Raw genomic sequence first — 18,077 nt, 5'->3', positions numbered from 1 at the left:
ATTCAACATTTGTCATTATCTCCATGTAATAATTATCTGAGGGTTTTATTGCTTTTTTTCAAAATTTTATTTAGTAGATTAGTTTAGTGTTTTGAGATTATAGATGAAACAATAGCCAATCTTGTTAATTTTTTTGTAATTTTTTTATTTAATGTTATGGAAGTAAATTCACCAATTATGTAGGAGTCAATCCAAGGATTCGTTTATACTTGGTTAGAATTTAAAAAAGATTGCTGCCACATTATTTGGATCTTCTATATCACCACACTTGGTTAAATAATTATTATTTTTCAAATAGATTTGACCTTTTCATTTAGGAAGAATCTAGATTCAATAAACATTTGTGGGATTTATCTTTTCTTTTTGTTAAATGCTCACGTAAGTTTGTGTCCAACTGAATAATTTCATCATATCCACTTTCTTTGATAGGCTATTCGGCCTTCCTCTTTTAAATGGGCACGTGATTATCTTAATGGGTCATCATATTTATGCAAGACTTTTGTATTCATAAAAAGGGGCAGTCATATTATTAGTTACATGCTAAAAATGTGTCTATAATTGGATAACAGAATTTTAAATAATGTGTGACCATTTATTTGTGGAAGTTGAGATTATGATGATTCTTGATTTAATTAGTGTAAAAATTGTATTGGAGGAGGGTTTATAGTTTATTTTTATGCAAAGTTGTATTTAGTTGATAATTTTGTTCTATAGAGAGCACCAAAATAGCCCTTGAGATGTAATCAAGAGTTTGAACACGAGGAGGATAAGGAGGTTGAGGATGATCTTAGTTGAGAGAAATCGGTATTTGGATTTGGAGTTAAGTGTAATAGAAAATGAATAAGTTGAAATCTGAATCGTGAACGGTTATAGGATTGATAAGATAAAATAGATTTATAAATTTTGAAATTGAAATCTGAATTATGAACTACCATAAGTGGGAGTTTGAAACATAATCAGAAAGCAAAAATTTAGAGATTTGAGGTCTCCTTGTTAGTCTTCATCTCTATCCTTGTTAGTATTGGGGGAGAGGTGCTGTTTTGTTTTGTTTTTTTTTTCCCTAGGTTTTGGTGTTTTTGTTATTGTTATTTCAAGATTGATTTTTTGAAATTGGTAGTTTTACTTAATGAAAAAGTTTAAATATGTTCTTGCATTTTTTAAAGAAACAATAAGTGCTTGAATAAAATTTATTGTGATGGATTCAGGGTCTTTAATTTTTATATGTAGAAGAGTAACCTTTCATTGATCTCATCCAAATTTAATTGTTTGATTTTATATTCTGCAACCTCTTTATTATGGAGTGTATGTTGTGCAATCTTGACATTCTAACTTAGTTGTTCAATTAGTCATTGGGCTTTTTTTTTTTATCAAATAGTTACCTATTCTTTGTATTGTTTTGAGCTTGAATAATCCCACATCCAATAGGTTGGAAAATGGAGACTTTTGAGTTTGAGCCATATACATGGGAGGAGATGGCTAAAAAGTACCATATGATAAGTTTTAAGTTAGATTGATCAGGCTCAGGATGCCTCCATGTCTCAACCATTGTGGTAGGCTTACATGTTAATGCATCATAACTTGTTTATTTCAAGGCTTATACGGAAGAAAAATGTTACTGTTCTCTTATGTACATTTTAAGCTATACAATGATATAAGAATGTCTAAAATGTCCTAAGCCTCACTATGAGGCGCAAGATATTTTGGACATTTTTATACTATTGTGTAGTCTAAACTGTACACGATGGTGTAAGAGTAGCATAACTCTGTATGGAATCCTATGATTATGCTTTAGGCCAAACCCTCTTCTTTATCTCACTGTTTAATATATTATAAATAATTTATTATTTATTTTAATTTTACTTAAAAAATTATGCGTGTTTCAATTATATTCTTATTTTTTTTATTTCGGTCTTTATCTCACGTATTTGTTAATAAATTTTAATTTTATTTATTTTAGTTATTTGATAATTTTTTTAAAGATTTATTAGTTATTTAAATGAGTAAATAATTCAATACACAAAATGAATAATTAAATATATAAAATAATAAAATATATGCATACAATAAAATATATAATCAAATATTTAAAATAATTAAATATTTATATATAATCAAATATATAAAATTATTAAATATTCGCATAAAAAAATAATAATTAAATACATAAAATAATCAAATAATAAAATATTTGTATATAAAAAATTATATAATTAAATATATAAAATAATTAAATATTCACATACAAATAAATATATAATTAAATACATAAAATAATCAAATATTTGTATATAATAAAATGTATAATTAAATACACAAAATAATCAACTATTTACATTAGAGGTGTCAAAAGGGCCGAGCGGCCTGCGGGCCACCCGGCCCAGCCCGTTACTGTTCATGGGGGCCGGGCTGGGCCAAAAAAATTGGGCCCACGGCCCTGCCCGGCCCGACCCGTGGCCCGTTGGGCCCTTATGGGCCGGGCCCATGAGGCCCTTATGGGCCAGTAAGGCCCTTACTCATTTTTTTTTTTAATTTTGTTATTATTTAGTAATTATTGATATTGGATATTAAAAAATTTAATTTCACAATATATATAAATAATAACCATCAATTAATTTATTTAAAATTTTTAAATTAAATTTTTTATATATTTAAATTATAAATAAACATTCTCCTTTTTATATGTACATTATTTTTCATATCAATTCACAAGAAAAATTATAAGGCATATAAAATAATGAAATAATATTTAAAATTTAAGAATTAAGATAGAAAATATTTTAAAAAGAAATAAATTAATTTATATATATATTATATGTATTATTTTTAAAAAAATTATTTAAAAAAAAAGGGCTGGGCCCACCGGGCCCGGCCCGTTAGGCCCTGTGGGCTAAGGGCCCGGCCCGGCCCTCTAGCCCACGGGCTAGCCCGGCCCGGCCCCTTTGTAGGGGGGCCGTGGGTCGGGCCGGGCCCTATCAATGATAAAAGGGCCCGGGCCCGGCTCGGCCCTTTTAGTAAAAGGGCTGGCCCGGCCGGTTTAAAAAGCTCGCGGGCCGACTCGGGCCGGACCGGGTCGGGCTGGGCCGGCCCTTTTGACACCTATAATTTACATACAAGCAAATGTATTAAATACATAAAATAATTAAATATTCATGTACAAATAAATATATAATAAAATATACAAAATAATCGAAAATATAATTGAAACTCAAATATATACAAAATTTATATAAAAAATATAATATAAATCACAAACCCAATTTGAAGAGGGAGTTATTGGGTGCTGGAGCTGCCGTCGCCGTTGCTGAAGATTGGGTACATTACGTATTTTGAAGTTTAGTAAGTCTTATGTGATAATTTTTAAAATTTTTATATCATAATTGTAATTGATATATATTTATTTTAATTTATAAAAACACATCTCTATTTGAATACAATAGGAACTTTCAAGCGTGAATCTCTATCGGTCTTTAGTTCAAAATTTTTATCTATTTTTATATTATTATTAACTCTTTATTACACTAATAATAAAATATGAAGAAAACTAGTTCTAATAATAATTCTCAATTCCATCATTGACAGCCATCAATCATAAACTTATTACTCAATCCATTTATATAATAATTTTATTTTTAATCATAATTTTTTTCCCATGATGATGTTAGTATTAAACCTTCCACTTGAAGTGGGGTGGGGTTATATTTTAAATCGACATTTAATTTTGGTTGCTAGTCTTTGACGCAGTTGCTATGTTTGCAATCGTGAACTCCAAAAAATACTAACTAATTAAATAAATAAAAAAGTATTTAAGAAATGAGAAAAAATCTCTATTCTACATCCCCAGACACGTCTTGATGTACGGACATGCCATTGCCAGAAATACAAGAAGATAATCAAATTAGTGGCCCATACCTAATAATTCATATTGAATTAAAACATGATGGTATAATGTCAACATCATTCTTTATATAAAAATGTTAATCCTTTTGATTAATACAATCAATATGATCGAGAACAAACAAGCCTAGTTAATAGAGAAGAGAAAAAAATAAATAAATAATGATATAATAAAAGGAAGGAACAGAATAGACAAGTCACATGAATAAAAAAAATGATGTAAAGTACAAACAAATCACGTGAATAGAGAAGAGAAAGAAGTAAACGATAATATGAGAAAATGAGGGAGCAGAATAAACAAGCTACGTGAATAAAGAAAATGATGTGAAGAACAGACAAGTCACGTGAATAGAAAAGAGAAAAAAACAAGCGATGATATGAGAAAATAAATGAGCAAAATAGACAAGCCACGTAAATAAAGGACATGACATGAAAAGAGAAAAAAACAAGTAGTGAGAGAGAAAACAGAACAGTTAAGAATGTGAGGAGAGATAAGGAGTGAATCATATGATTATGCATTTGGAAGTCAAAATTATTGGTTGGATTTCTATAAAATTATCTTTTTTTAGTTCTAAATAAATATTATCTATCATTTTTTTATATACGATTAATTATTTTTAATTTTTAATTTAAATATTTAATAAATTTTATTTTACTTGCATCATAAATTTGTGTTAATATTATTGCATAAATTTTTTAATTATAGGATAATTAACATTACTTAATACATTTTTACACTTATTGTGTCTTATATGATAATTTTTATATTATAATTGTAATTGAAACATATTTATTTTATTTTATAAAAACACATCTCTTGTTTGAGTGCAACACAAAGCATTAAAGTGTGAATCATTGGTTTCCCATAAAATGAATTAGGTAGGCTTAAATTTGCAATTCTTTGACCCCAGCCCTTCTTTGGAAACCCTTTTCTTCTTCACTTATTCTTCCTCTCCCGACCTCACTCTTGCTCTCTCTTACCCTCGCCGCCTCTCGCTCTTTGCCTCCTCTCTCTTTCTCGTCCGGTGTCCGCTCGCGCTGGCCCTCACTCTCTGCATCTCTCTTGCTCGTGTCGCGCTCTCCCTCGGCCCCTCTTGCTCTCGCCTCTCGCTTGCCCTCGCTCTCTGCCACTCTCGCTCGCCCTGGCCCTTTTCTCTTGCTCTCGCTCGACCGCTCTCGCCGGCCTTAGCTGCTGCAACGCTGCCTCTCTGGTCTCGAGTCTCGGCGTCTCGCCCTCTTGCTCACCCCGACGCCCTCTGCTCTGCCTCTCGGCCTCGCCCTTGCTCGCTGCCTCTGCTTCATTCGATTGAGAGCTAGGTAATTTTTTTATTTATTTTTTGCCTCTGCCTCTGCTTAACAAGTAAAATAAATTGTTTGTATTGTGGGTTTCAAGTAAAATAAATTGTTGTTGATTGATTCGTTGAAGCTTCTGTCTTTTTTGAGCAAGTTATAAGTGATTTTTTTGCTAATTTTGTGTCTGCTTGGAATTGGCTGTTTGACTGCTGCATTCAGTTAGGATTAGGAATACAATTGTCAATTGTTAATTTGTTATATTGGCCTTGCATTTGCCTCAAATCTTGAGTTAAATATTTTAATTGTTCAATTATTGAATTATGTTATTTTTTGTTTGTGTATTTTAGAATTTAAAATGGAACAACGACCTTACGCGAATAAAGGAAAAACATTGTTATCTTTTTAAAATTTCAGCCCCCTCCCAACCTAAATTCCTAGATCCACCCCTGCGCGCGCGCGCGCACACATATATATATATATATATATATAGCTACCTCTTTGAAATCTTGTTTCACAGGACGGGAGGAATTTGATTTTGATAAACATCATGGATTCATGTGTGCGGACGATTCTCAGTTTTGTCAAAGAACCCGTGATTAGGCATGGGACTTATGTGATTCAATACAAGAACCACGTCCAGCTACTCGAACAAGAAAATAGGTGGCTCGGTGAAAGTAAGGACAGAATCCAGGGAATGGTGGACGGAGCCACAATCAATGGGAGAGTCATTGAAACTAAGGTCTCCAGTTGGCTAGAGAAAGTACAACAGATGGAAGAAGATATCGCCGACTTCCTGCATCAACAAGAAAACGGAGAATCTTTCGAGTGTTTTCTGGGCTGCATGTGTCCCAACTTAATGTGGCGTCACAAGAGGGGTAAGGATGCTGACGACAAAAAGTCGGAGGTCACTAAACCCATAAGTAGGGGTGAGCTGCTACAAGATGTCACCAGTGGCACGCGATGCACCTTTCCAATCGGGGCCGCTCTTTGATTCTTCTCAGTATTACACCACGTTCCCATCAAGAGCTTCAGTTTTTAAGGAAATCATGGAGGCTTTGAAGGATTCTGGGGTTGACATGATTGGGGTCCATGGGACTGGTGGTGCTGGGAAGACGACGATGGTGAAAGAGGCTGCCAAATAAGCCAAGGAACTAGGAATTTTTGATAAGATTGTGATTGTAGTTGTGTCTAAAGATCCAAACACCTCAAAACTACAAGAAGATACCCCAATTGGATCTCAACTATGGATAGACAGGTGAGTTAGGGAGAGCAGATGAGCTACGAAAGGCATTGTTAAACGGGAAGAGAAAGATACTGGTAATATTGGATGACCTTTGGCAAATGCTAGACTTGAAAATAATTGGAATTCTTATTTCGGGCCTTGCCGACAAGGGTTGCAAAATTTTGCTAACGTCGCGTCGTGAAGAGGTCTTCAAACAGATGGAGGTTTGTTTATATTTTCCCATTGGGTACTTGAAGGAGCAAGAAGCATGGAAATTGTTTACGAAGGTGACAGGAGGTGTTGGAGTCGATGAATTGCTAGCAAGAAATGTATGCAAGAGATGTGGTGTAAGCACCCTCGCTTGGATATCCCAATCGCCCGGTCAATCCGAACGAGAGCGCCTACATAAGAGAAGAGAAACAAACACAAGACAAAAATACCCTGGCATGCATACATACGAAGAATACAACAGCGGAAGCAAAACAATATACATGCATGCCCTCAAGTACCCTACTGGGACAACAGTCAAAGAGTATATAAACATATACTAACACCTGTGCCGACAATAAAAGATACAAGGAACAACCGGGCACAGTCAAAATAAGAGTCAAAAACTTCTAACAAAACATCAGAGAAAACGGGGGCAGCTAACTGTACACCCTACCGACACGGCTGGCTGCTAGGTGGCGCGATCCTCGCCCTCGATTTTAGCTTTACCGTTACCTGGAATGATGGAAAGCAAGGTGAGTCGCAAGACTTAGCAAGTTTATATGATAAGGAAGGCTGTAAACGAAACAGAAGAGGAGATCACCCCCAAATATAAACCCACATTTACACACAAGCCATGTGACGCAACAGTGCACAATAATAAAACACATACCGGTTCTCGGGGCCCACATAAAACACCTGGCGCCCGAGTCCCATACCAACCTGCCGCTGCCCTGGATGGTAACAAATACCTCCAGCAAACATGTGCGCACTGTCCCGGGGCGGTACTCCCGTCACCCGTATCCCTGCCGGTACTCCCGACAGCCGAGCCATAAGCTCCCTCGGAACGGTACTCCCGTCTGAGAACTAATAACTACCAGTAACTATGCAATGCATATAAAATGCAAGGCGTAATGAGCATCAACGTGATACAAGGCGCCCATACATCCAAGCATCAGGCCATGCTCCGCCCACGTAGTGAATCACACGCGATGCATATGCCCGTGCTGGATGCAATCTGACCAATCTAAAATGTCCGTGATCAAGCATAACCAAATCATGATGATCCCATCATGCAGCCCGTACCCATGTGCATACCAAATCATGCAACAAAATAAAATAAAATGTAATCAGGCCTGCTATAATCACATAACGGCAGAGCTAGTTGGCAATGTCTGACACCGGTCAGTGGTCAGTGACCAGGAGAGACTATCTAACGACCTAAAATAGACCGTACAACAGTCACACCGTCACCGTACAACTAACCCTTGCCCCCACTGTCCAACCACTCTAGCCAATAAATAATCGAAAATCTATTAATAATACCCAACAGCTAAGAACCAAGCCCCGGGTGAGTACGACATCATTCCCATAGGCTTGGGGGTGATACAAACCCCCGTAGGCAACCAACGAATAATACCCTCGAAATCAGGTTAATAAATTAAATTATTAAACACACCGTTTAAATTCCATAATTTATTAACAGCCAAATCCAATGAAAGGAGGTCAAATAAATTAGCATTGAAAGAATCGACAATGAGGGTATAAAGAACTTGCCTTTCCGAAGATAGCCTTAAGCTCAATTTGACCAAACGCGGTCAAAGTTATACAAACTGCAATATTTCATTTATTGACAAAATTTATAAAATTGGGCCCCAAATAAAATTTCAACCGCAGAAATTATTAATTACTAGGTTAATTACATACCTGGATAATTAAATCAGGGATTAAACGGAGTTTAATCCGATTTTTGGCCTCAAAATTTCTCAGATTTACGTCGCGCACGCTACTGAATTTTCTGTCAAAATTTGCTAACTGTTTGAGCAAAAGAAACGCCCGAAATCGGGCTCTAAAAAGACGCAAAAGGAACGGCTGAGGCGCGGCCACGTGGCAGCGTGCGGGTGGCCGCTGGAGGCCACCGCCTCTTGGGCGAAACGGCGTCGTTTTGACGCCTAGGCTGATTAAAAATCAGCCGAATTCTCCCTGCCGCGCGCGCACACCCGCGATCACCCCTACGCCCGTCCCACGCGCAAACCGCCCGCGCCACACGCCTCATTTAACCTATATATGTTTTAAGTTATATTTAATGTGACTTTTGACCCTTTCCAAGAATCACGCCAGCCACCCCATCTTTCATTTAATCGCACTTTCGCCCCTAATTTAATTATAGTTATGCCCAAAACTTTTAAAAATCACACAATTCGATATATTTAATTTTTTTTTAAATCCCAGAAATTCCTAAAATAACAAAATTAATTATCCTAACTTCTTATTTCCATAAAATTATATAATTAAATTTTTATTTAATCCCAACAACTTTTTTTAATAATTCTTTTAAACTCAATTACCCCAAAATTAATTTAATTACCATATACGGGCGTTACATGTGGAGGTCTGCCTAATGCTGTTGTTGCAGTTGCAGCTGCATTAAAGGACGAGGAAGAGGTTGAGTGGCGCAATGCACTTTTCCAATTAAAGAATTTCCCCCTAAAATACATTGAAGAAATTGATCCAGTGGGCTATACCCCCTTGAAGTGGAGCTATGATTTTCTAAAAGACGAGGATGCAAAGTCGTGTTTCTTGCTCTGCTGTTTGTTCCCTAAAGATGCTGAGATTTCTATTGATGACTTGGTTAAATATAGCTTTGCCTTGGGGTTCCTTAGAAGGGTGGATACGCTGAAAGATGAAAGAATTAAAGTACAAGCCATGGTTAATAAGCTTAAAAGGTCTTGCTTGTTACTGAATGGAAAAAACGAGAATTATGTCAAAATGCATGACGTTATTCGTGACCTTGCAATTTCTGTCACAGAGGTGAAGCAAGAAGAACATAGCAGTGGCCAATATTGTCCAGAGAACAACAGTTCATAGTAGATCACGAAATTCGAGGGTGGCCGAAGAATGATGCCTGGAAGCAGCACACAGCAATCTCATTAAGGATCAATAATGACAACTTTCTGTCTTGTTGCGGTGTGCTCGATTGTCCACTAGTGCATACCCTTGTGTTGAAGCTTGGAAAATCATCACATATAATTCCGAATGACTTCTTTCAAGGCATGGAGGAAAGCATATCGTTGGAGCTCCCATCATCAATTTTGGAGTTGCTTCATCTTCGAATGGTACGTCTAAGCAATTGCAAATTATTGGGAGACTTGACTACAATTCAAAATTTAAAAAATCACATTGAGATACTTAGTTTTGAGGGATTTGAGATAGAAGAGTTGCCACAAGAGATTGGAGAATTGATTCATTTGCGGTCTTTGAATCTGGGATGGCCTAAGCTGATGAAAGTGATTCCAAAGGATGTGATATCCAAATTGATCCATCTAGAAGAGTTGTATGTCTTAGGCACCTTTATTGGATGGGATACCACCGTAGATGGTAAGGGAATGAGCAATGCGAGTATTGCTGAGTTGAAATCATTGACTCAATTAACAGTTTTACATGTGAGTATTTCAGCAGAAAGTTTCAAGATTATGGTGCAAGAATGCCCCAACTTATTTAAGGAATTGATTAATTTTGCAATATTTATAAACCCTCCCTCCGGGTGTTTTATTAATCGTATTCAAACCTTGAGTGTTTTGGAAATTCATGATATTCTTCGTATAGATGATGAATTTCATCTCTTGATGGACAAAGTTAGTGTGTTGACGTTGAGGAGGATTCTGCATTTGGAAGGGCTATTCTTACATGGCAAGCCACAACTAAAGTTTTTAGCAAGTGGTGGGGGACCTTTTTAGTAAATTAACCTCTTTAGAAATTTTTGGCTATGACGGTATGAAATTTCTCTTTTCCTCCTCCATCGCTAGAGCACTCCATCTCCTTCAAAAACTAGATGTATTATGCTGTAGGGAAATGGAACAAATAATTGGAGTAGTAGATGATCATCACGAAGAGAAAGTTGCAATTGATGAAGCAATTATTTTCAGTCGATTGGTGGGCTTTAGATTGTGGAAACTTCCACAATTTAAAAACTTCTACCCCAAAATGGAGAAGACAGAAATAAAGAAAAACCTTTCAAATTTTACCACAACAGCAGAATCTATCTTTGATGAAAATGTATGTATTAATTTTTAACATGTTATTTATTTTTTTATTTAAATTATTTTTTTATGATGCTATTTGATATAATGTCAACCAACAAAATTATTTTATTCTTTAAATTATTTTTTATCATTTTAGAAAATAAAGTTAGGACAAGTTAGCTATTGCTTTTTATTTGTATTGTCAAGCTTACTCTTATTATTTGTTTTTTAATCTTTTTTTTGTGTGTTGATAACAATAAAATCAAAGATTAAAATATAAGTGTATGGCCTAATATTAAGTTTTATATAATAGGTTTCTTTTCTCGTCTTAACACAGTTGAAGATTGTTGAGTTATCAGTAGAATATATTTGGAACAAGCAAGCGATTCAATCTCCAGAAAGATCAAACAAAGTATCCTTTTCTCAATTGGAAGATATTTCTGTTTACAATTGTGATACTTTGGTAAATGTGTTCCATTAAAATATGCTCTCACGATTACAAAATTTGAAGACATTAACGGTTGAAAATTGTCCTCCTTTGACATTGTTAGTTGAAGACTTCAATCCTAACATCAAAAGTCCTACAATTAAATTTAAATTCAAAGATGTGTTCTCAAAATTGATAGATCTTCGGTTATATAATCTTCTCAAGTTGATCAAAACATGGCTTAGTGAAGAGGACTATTGCTCCTATGACAATTTTGTCAATTTATACCTAAAAAGGATATTAATTATAGACTGTGACAGTTTGAGACCTGCATTTTCAACTTTTGTTGCTATACATCTTGTGTGCATCCAATATTTATGCACAAGTGGTTGTCCCGGAATGAAAGTGATAGTGTCGGAGGATAGGGGAGAAGGAAAGATCAATGATGGTACAATTAAGTTCAATGAATTAGAAGAATTGTGGATTGAAGATTTACAAAATCTTAGAAGTTTTTATGAGTTTAAGTTTGAAGCGTCACATTTATTGAATTTTCAGGTATGAATATTCCAAATCTTCTAATGTACATATATAATCAAAACAAAAAATAAAATTTTAATTTTAATATGTCAACATACAACTATAATGTGTGAAGTCTTAATCCTCCATAGAAGGCGTATAATAGATAATTTTATTTTAATTTTTATTATTTTCATTAGTTTAGATTATAAATGTAGTCGTAATAAAATAAGTGTATATTTCAAATAAGTGTATATTTCAGGCATTTAAAGTTGAATCTTTTATCATTATTAATTAGATTTTGTCAAGAGTTCATTTTATAATTCTTATTCTTTTTTTTTTAATTTTATAATTATAGTTTTAACTTTATTTATTAAGTTTGGGAATTGGTCTGGTTATGAGGGCGGTCTGCCCCTCAACCAAGGCTTCCTTTCATTCTTAAATAAAAACAATCGAACGAATAAAACCCTCTTGATGAGACAACATTGGGATTCAAATGGTGACCTTTCCCAATAAGGACATGATGATGGAGTTATCATGCTTAATTTGCTGTTAATTTTTAGCTTGTTTGTTTGTTTTAGTTTCTTCTTAATGCTGGGTATGTTGTTTCTTTTTACGTATCCCATAGTGGCAGCCTTGTTGGGAATTTTGGCTTTGACTGGCTTGGAAACAGCCTAAATGCAAGCAGTAAGCTTTCTAGGTTATCTTCCCTAACTCCTTAAAGATGTAAAAGTTAATTTAGTTACGACAATTTTTTTGCCTTGCTAGTCTCCACTAAATCCCCCCACCACATTTTGCTCTGCTTTTGTTTTTGTGATCTTAGGGCTTGTTTTCCCTTGATTGTTGTTGCTTTAGGCCCTTTCTTACTTAGCCCACTTGTTTTGTTGGGTTCTTCCTCCTTTTGTGAGCTTGGTTTTTAATGTACTTTATAAGAAAAAAATTAAAAAAAAAATCTTCATATTAATGACACTATTGTACACATTAATCTTTCAATTAAAAGTGTCTTTCTCTTCCATATATAGCTGCTATATATTAAGCTCTTAAAGTGAACATAATAAACCCATTTCTCTGTAGTCCAAAAAAATTAATGGTAGGTAAATTGCTTCATATACTGTGAAGGAAAATGTGAAGTATAATATTTATTTTTGTTGATGATTTCCATCTTAAATCAAAGAAATTAAATTAGAATTTATGGCATTAAACGTCAACCCATGTAAGTAGGCATTACTTTATTTTAAGCAAGTATTATTTTGAAGTTTACAAAAAATGTATGTATGTGTAGATTTTAAGGAAGTAAAAATTACACATATATTATATATATGTGCAAATTTTAATTTTTTTTATCATTTATTGTTAATTTTATTTATTCTAAGAATAAGAATGATAATTCTTAGATATCATAAAAATATAAGTTTTTACAGGATACTTGCCCCAACGTGAAAACTTTATGTTTGAGAGACCTTACAAGCATAAGAGAGATACAACTTTGGGATATGGATAGCACACAAGAACATCTACACAATGTGAACTTAATCGGATGCCAAGTCTCGACCAAGGTTTTATCTCATCATCTGAGGCGAAGGTTTAGAATAATCAACAATTTATCCCTAAAGAATTGTCAGGGATTCAAATATGTTATTGATCTTGACGACACAATAAGCGTTTGTGAGGAGCTATTTGTTGATGTGGAAAGATTAACGCTCAATGATTTACCTGAGTTGATATCTCTCTGGAATAAGAATCTTTATGAGATTGAGAGTTTTCGAAACTTAAAGTACATAAAAATCCGTAAGTGTCCTTAAATGAAAAGTCAGCTTACATATTCCATGGTTACAACTCTTCAACACCTAAAGAAGCTAGTAGTGGAATATTGTGAAATGATGAAAAAGATTATTATTATTGAAGAGAATAATATTAATACTGCAGAGGAAGAAAAGGTCCCTTGGTAGATTGGATTTTCAAAATTAGAATATTTGATTTTAATCGGCCTACCAAACCTCAAAAACTTTTGCAATGACGAGAGAAGTTCCTTTGGCTTTTTATCATTGCGTGGAGTTAGCGTGAATAATTGCCCAAAAATGAAGACCTTTGTTTCTGGACAAATTTGCTTGTTGCCGAGGATGATGCGAGCCGTGTTAGGAGATGAAAAGGTTGAAATCACAAATCTTAATGGATATTTTGAGACCAGATAAAATCGTAAAATCTTACACAATTTGTGGGCACTTATCTTATATTTACTCATACTATTTTATGTACTTTTTAGTTTGTTCCATTTTGAAAGTATGTGGATATTAACTTGCCATTTTTTCCTAACAGAAACCACACGATGAAAATCATACATTGGGGAGATAGCAGCTTCAGCTTGGGTGAATTATTGGGGAAAGGTTACGATGATCCTCAGGAAATCAGAGAACACATATATCCGGTAGATAAACCCTTATTGTAAAACAAACTTTTTTTTCTTGGTTTTCTAATTGAATTTAATATCAAATTTGCTTCATTTGTTATCAACTCTTTGTTTGGTGTGGTACAATTTGAAATTTTTCACATTTTGATGCAAATCTTAAACACGGTTCTGATGCAGATTTGATGAAGAAAAACCTATATATAAGGTGAGCAATTCAAGATCGATGACATGATGATAAATTAAGTCCATTGGATACTATTTGATACGTAACTTTGAATTATTTTTCCTATGATGATCTATATTTATAGAGTTTTGTTGTGATTTGTTGCTTTGTTTTTTTTTTAAGGTATAGGTGTTTGCTAGATTGTTTTTGGGGCATTGTGCACGCGTGGTTACATATACATATATATTGTTCATGATGTTGGGACATGTAATGAAGGATTCATTTCTATTATTAAAATAATTATAAAAAAGTGTGTGCTTTCTTTGAACTTTTAGTTGCAGAATTTGTTATAACTTTGGTTTGTATAACAATATTAAAGCATTTTTGTTTAGTTGGGTCTAATGGATAGATATGTGTGTGTGTGTGTATGTGTGTATGTTTATAATTATATATTTATTTAATTTATATTTGTCTTGTTTGAAAAAAAAAGAAAAAGAAACTAAAAAATTGTGTAGAATGGCTTTCAATTGAAAGAAACAATCTATTGGAAAAGAAATGTTATTCCACCTATGATTCTTAGAAAAATAAAAAAGCTTACAGAAATTCTTTATAATGCAAAAATTAATACCTTAACATGAACCTTGAGAAAAGTAATTTGATTTATTCATTCAGTGAGCAATAGTAATAGTTTCTTCGTGTCACCCCACTTGTCTAAACCTATTCATAGCTTCTACCTATAATTCAAATTTAATTTTCATCAATAATTAAAACACTAGTGATTATAATTAAAATTTATATTTGTCACCATTGAGGATTAATTTGGTGAAACATGTTTAACAAATAACAAGACTATTTTCACGGGTTAATGAGTTTATAACTATAACTCATTCAATGCAAGTCCTTTTTTGGGTTTGAAATAAAAAAAAATTATATAAGATTCCTTTTAGCAGAGATTTATAATGTTAGTCGTAGAGGATGAAAAATGTTGCCTTAATCCGATCAAATGGTTGAATTGAATGGGTAAAAATTTCATTCAGTTCATGTTCGCACAGTTGTGTGTGCTTAGCCCCATTTGGTCCCACCACTCGTTTTGATTCTCAAATCAATGTGTATTATTCCTTTGCAACTTTCATGTTTTCAAGTCATTAATATTTAAGTAATTTTTTATTATACAATTTATAAATTAGAAAGTTTGGTGTTGTGAGTTTCATTGTTAAATTATTAATATTTAATTAAGAGATATCAATAATATTATTTGTCAACTCCTAACAGAATATGAGGTTGATTAGGAACTTAGAATGAAATAAATATGTACATAATATTTTCTAAAAAAAATTGTTGTCATTAGTTTTCCAATGTATATTTTTGTAAATTTATAAATATTTATAATAATTAATAAATCACACTGCCAACTAAACGTAAGCTAACTCTATATACAACATCTTAGAAAGTATACCTAATGTTCTACATTATTTAATTTGACATGTGCTTTGAAATGGGCAATTAATTATTTAATTTTACGCAATTATTTGACATATTTTACATTAATGAATGAACTCAAAGTGGGTCAGTTCGTAAGTATGATTAATTATGCTAAGTAAACTTGCTGGTTTTATGGTTCTGAGTTTGTATCTTGTTTGACCAGTGTTATATAACATTTCATTCAATGGGAAGATATGTAGTTTTAGGGTTCTTTCCATGCTGCAAATATTGTTAGGGATAGAGAGAGAATAGTTGTGATGTTATATAGAAATAACTTGCTTGATACAAGAATATATATCAGTTCTAACCCGCTACCAATATAAAAAACGTAAACTACAATATTTAACTTCAGACCACAGCAGCTGAATACAGATATAAACAGTAATAGAAACTTCTTGATAGTAACAACTTGAACTTATAAATAACAACAATATGCGAACAATAGCAGATGTTACCAGACCAAATAGCAAAGCGGAGAAGATGATTGAACAACAACTCTTGCAGCTGGAACAACAAGGAATCATGAACCAATTTCTAGAACGTGGAAGAGGCAGTAACAAAAGTAGGTCGAGTCGCGCTTTGTGCTGTCCTAAAGACAGTTAGCGCCCTGTATTGGTAGCAAGCAGACTACGGCGACTGTCTCAGCAGGATGAAACAATCTCTCCGGTGAACGGCAGCCACGAACGACTAGAGCTAGCAGAACTCAGGACGGGCTCACTCTTAGTGATGGAAAACTTGAGAAAACCAAACTCTTCCAAAGCTCAAACAAGAAAACAAGTCTTCAAACTCAAAGAAAATCAAGTCTCTTCAAACCTCAATCAAGCTTAGGGAGCTTAGGTAAATATATATAGGCTTGTTGAACTTGGAGACCAAGCAAAGCTTGAACTTGGAGAATAAGTAAAGTTAGAATTTGGAGATTAAGCAAAGAAGAACTTGGTAGGAAAGTCACCAAGCTTCTAAGGGAAGAAAAGTAAAACTTGGAAGGAAAGTCACCAAGCTTCTAGAGGAAGGAAAATAAAGCTTGGAAGGAAAGCCACACACACACACACTCACTTCCAACAATGCCCTACATAAGTGTGTGTGCTCAAAAATTATACAAAACAACACAGAGTCACTGAGAGCAAACAGACAAGTTATGCATCAACAAGGTGCCTTTTGGACTTGAACCTTCCTTAGTAAATGTGTATCGAATTTACCGAAGAAATAGTGAGACTAGCTCTTGAACTATCATTCTGAAGGTAAATCGAGACAATAGATATCACACACAACATGTCTTGACCCACTGAGTTCTATATGATTGTGTCCATTTTGATCCTGGACAGCATCCTGGGTTTCATGAGAGCTCTAGAGAACCCAAGCCATTGAACAGTTCTCATAAAATAACCCCATTTCTACTCTCATATAGGGAAGCATTGACTAAGAGTACCCTGTCACTACTCCTCTTATATCAAGATATCAACCTTCCCTTTAACGTCGACAGGACACACTCTTCAATTTCTAAGACATAGGGAGAAACTAAAAGTTTCATAGTGTGTCAACTATGACTTATTCTAACCAGTTGGCCAATTTAAGCTAGATCTTGGGATCTCCAGTTAACTAGGTTTGGTTACCACCATAAAAGTCATTTTAAAGGCTTTAACCCCATTCCCTTCGATGTAAATTTGACTTGCTCACGAGTCACTCATTTCGTTAAAGGATTAGCTAGATTTTCTTTCGACTTCACATAGTCAGTGGAGATTATTCCATTTGTGAGCAACTCTCTGACAGTGTTATGTCTACGCCTAATGTGTCTTGACTTTCCATTGTAGACATTATTCTTAGCCCTCATTGAGGTAGCTAAGTTGTCACAGTATATGCACATGGCGTTAATAGGCTTTGGCCATAATGGAACGTCTTCGAGGAAATGGCGAAGCCACTCAACTTCTTCGCCTGTTTTGTCCAGAGCTGTAAACTCTGACTCCATGGTTGATCGTGTTATACACGTCTGCTTTGAAGACTTTCATGACACAGCAGCACACCTAGAGTGAACACATACCCACTGGTTGATTTAGTCTCTAAGCTATCGGAGATCCAATTAGCATCACTAAATCCTTCCAGTACATGTGGATATTTTGTATAGTGCAATCCATACTCCAGGATGTACTTCAAGTACCTAAGTACCCTGACCAATGCACCCCAATGGTCATGCCTAGGATTACTCGTGTATCTCGCTGCCTGCCTACGGAGTAGGCGATGTCAGGTCTAGTACAATTCATGATGTACATCAGACTTCCAATAACTCTAGCATATTCCAGAGAAGATACACCCTCATCATGATTTTTCTTTAACTTTGAATTTGGATCAAACGGAGTAACTATCGACTTACTCTTGAAGTGACCAAATCTTCTCAACACTTTCTCTATATAATGCGACTGAGAAAGAGCATATCCTTCAGAATTAGTTAT

At 34.4% G+C, this 18,077-nt stretch overlaps 2 protein-coding genes across 2 annotated transcripts in view; both read left to right on the top strand.

Moving 5' to 3' along the window:
- Window positions 1-5,645: 5,645 nt before the first annotated feature.
- Window positions 5,646-18,077, top strand: part of LOC127791746 (probable disease resistance protein At4g27220) — a 102,795-nt gene continuing 90,363 nt past the window's right edge. The window contains exon 1 of the mRNA XM_052321741.1: window positions 5,646-5,681. The gene's annotated coding sequence lies outside the window, so the exon portion shown is untranslated. The remainder of the gene's footprint in view (window positions 5,682-18,077) is intronic.
- Window positions 5,735-9,484, top strand: LOC127791701 (disease resistance protein At4g27190-like). The gene is made up of 4 exons (XM_052321678.1): window positions 5,735-6,091; window positions 6,189-6,308; window positions 6,439-6,738; window positions 9,050-9,484. The coding sequence occupies exons 1-4, from the start codon at window positions 5,735-5,737 to the stop codon at window positions 9,482-9,484; spliced, it is 1,212 nt and encodes a 403-aa protein (XP_052177638.1).

Source organism: Diospyros lotus, chromosome 15, assembly GCF_014633365.1.
Source record: "Diospyros lotus cultivar Yz01 chromosome 15, ASM1463336v1, whole genome shotgun sequence".
Lineage (NCBI taxonomy): Eukaryota > Viridiplantae > Streptophyta > Magnoliopsida > Ericales > Ebenaceae > Diospyros > Diospyros lotus.
Note: the sequence above shows the minus strand (reverse complement) of the source record. Positions and strands in the feature narration are given on the sequence as shown.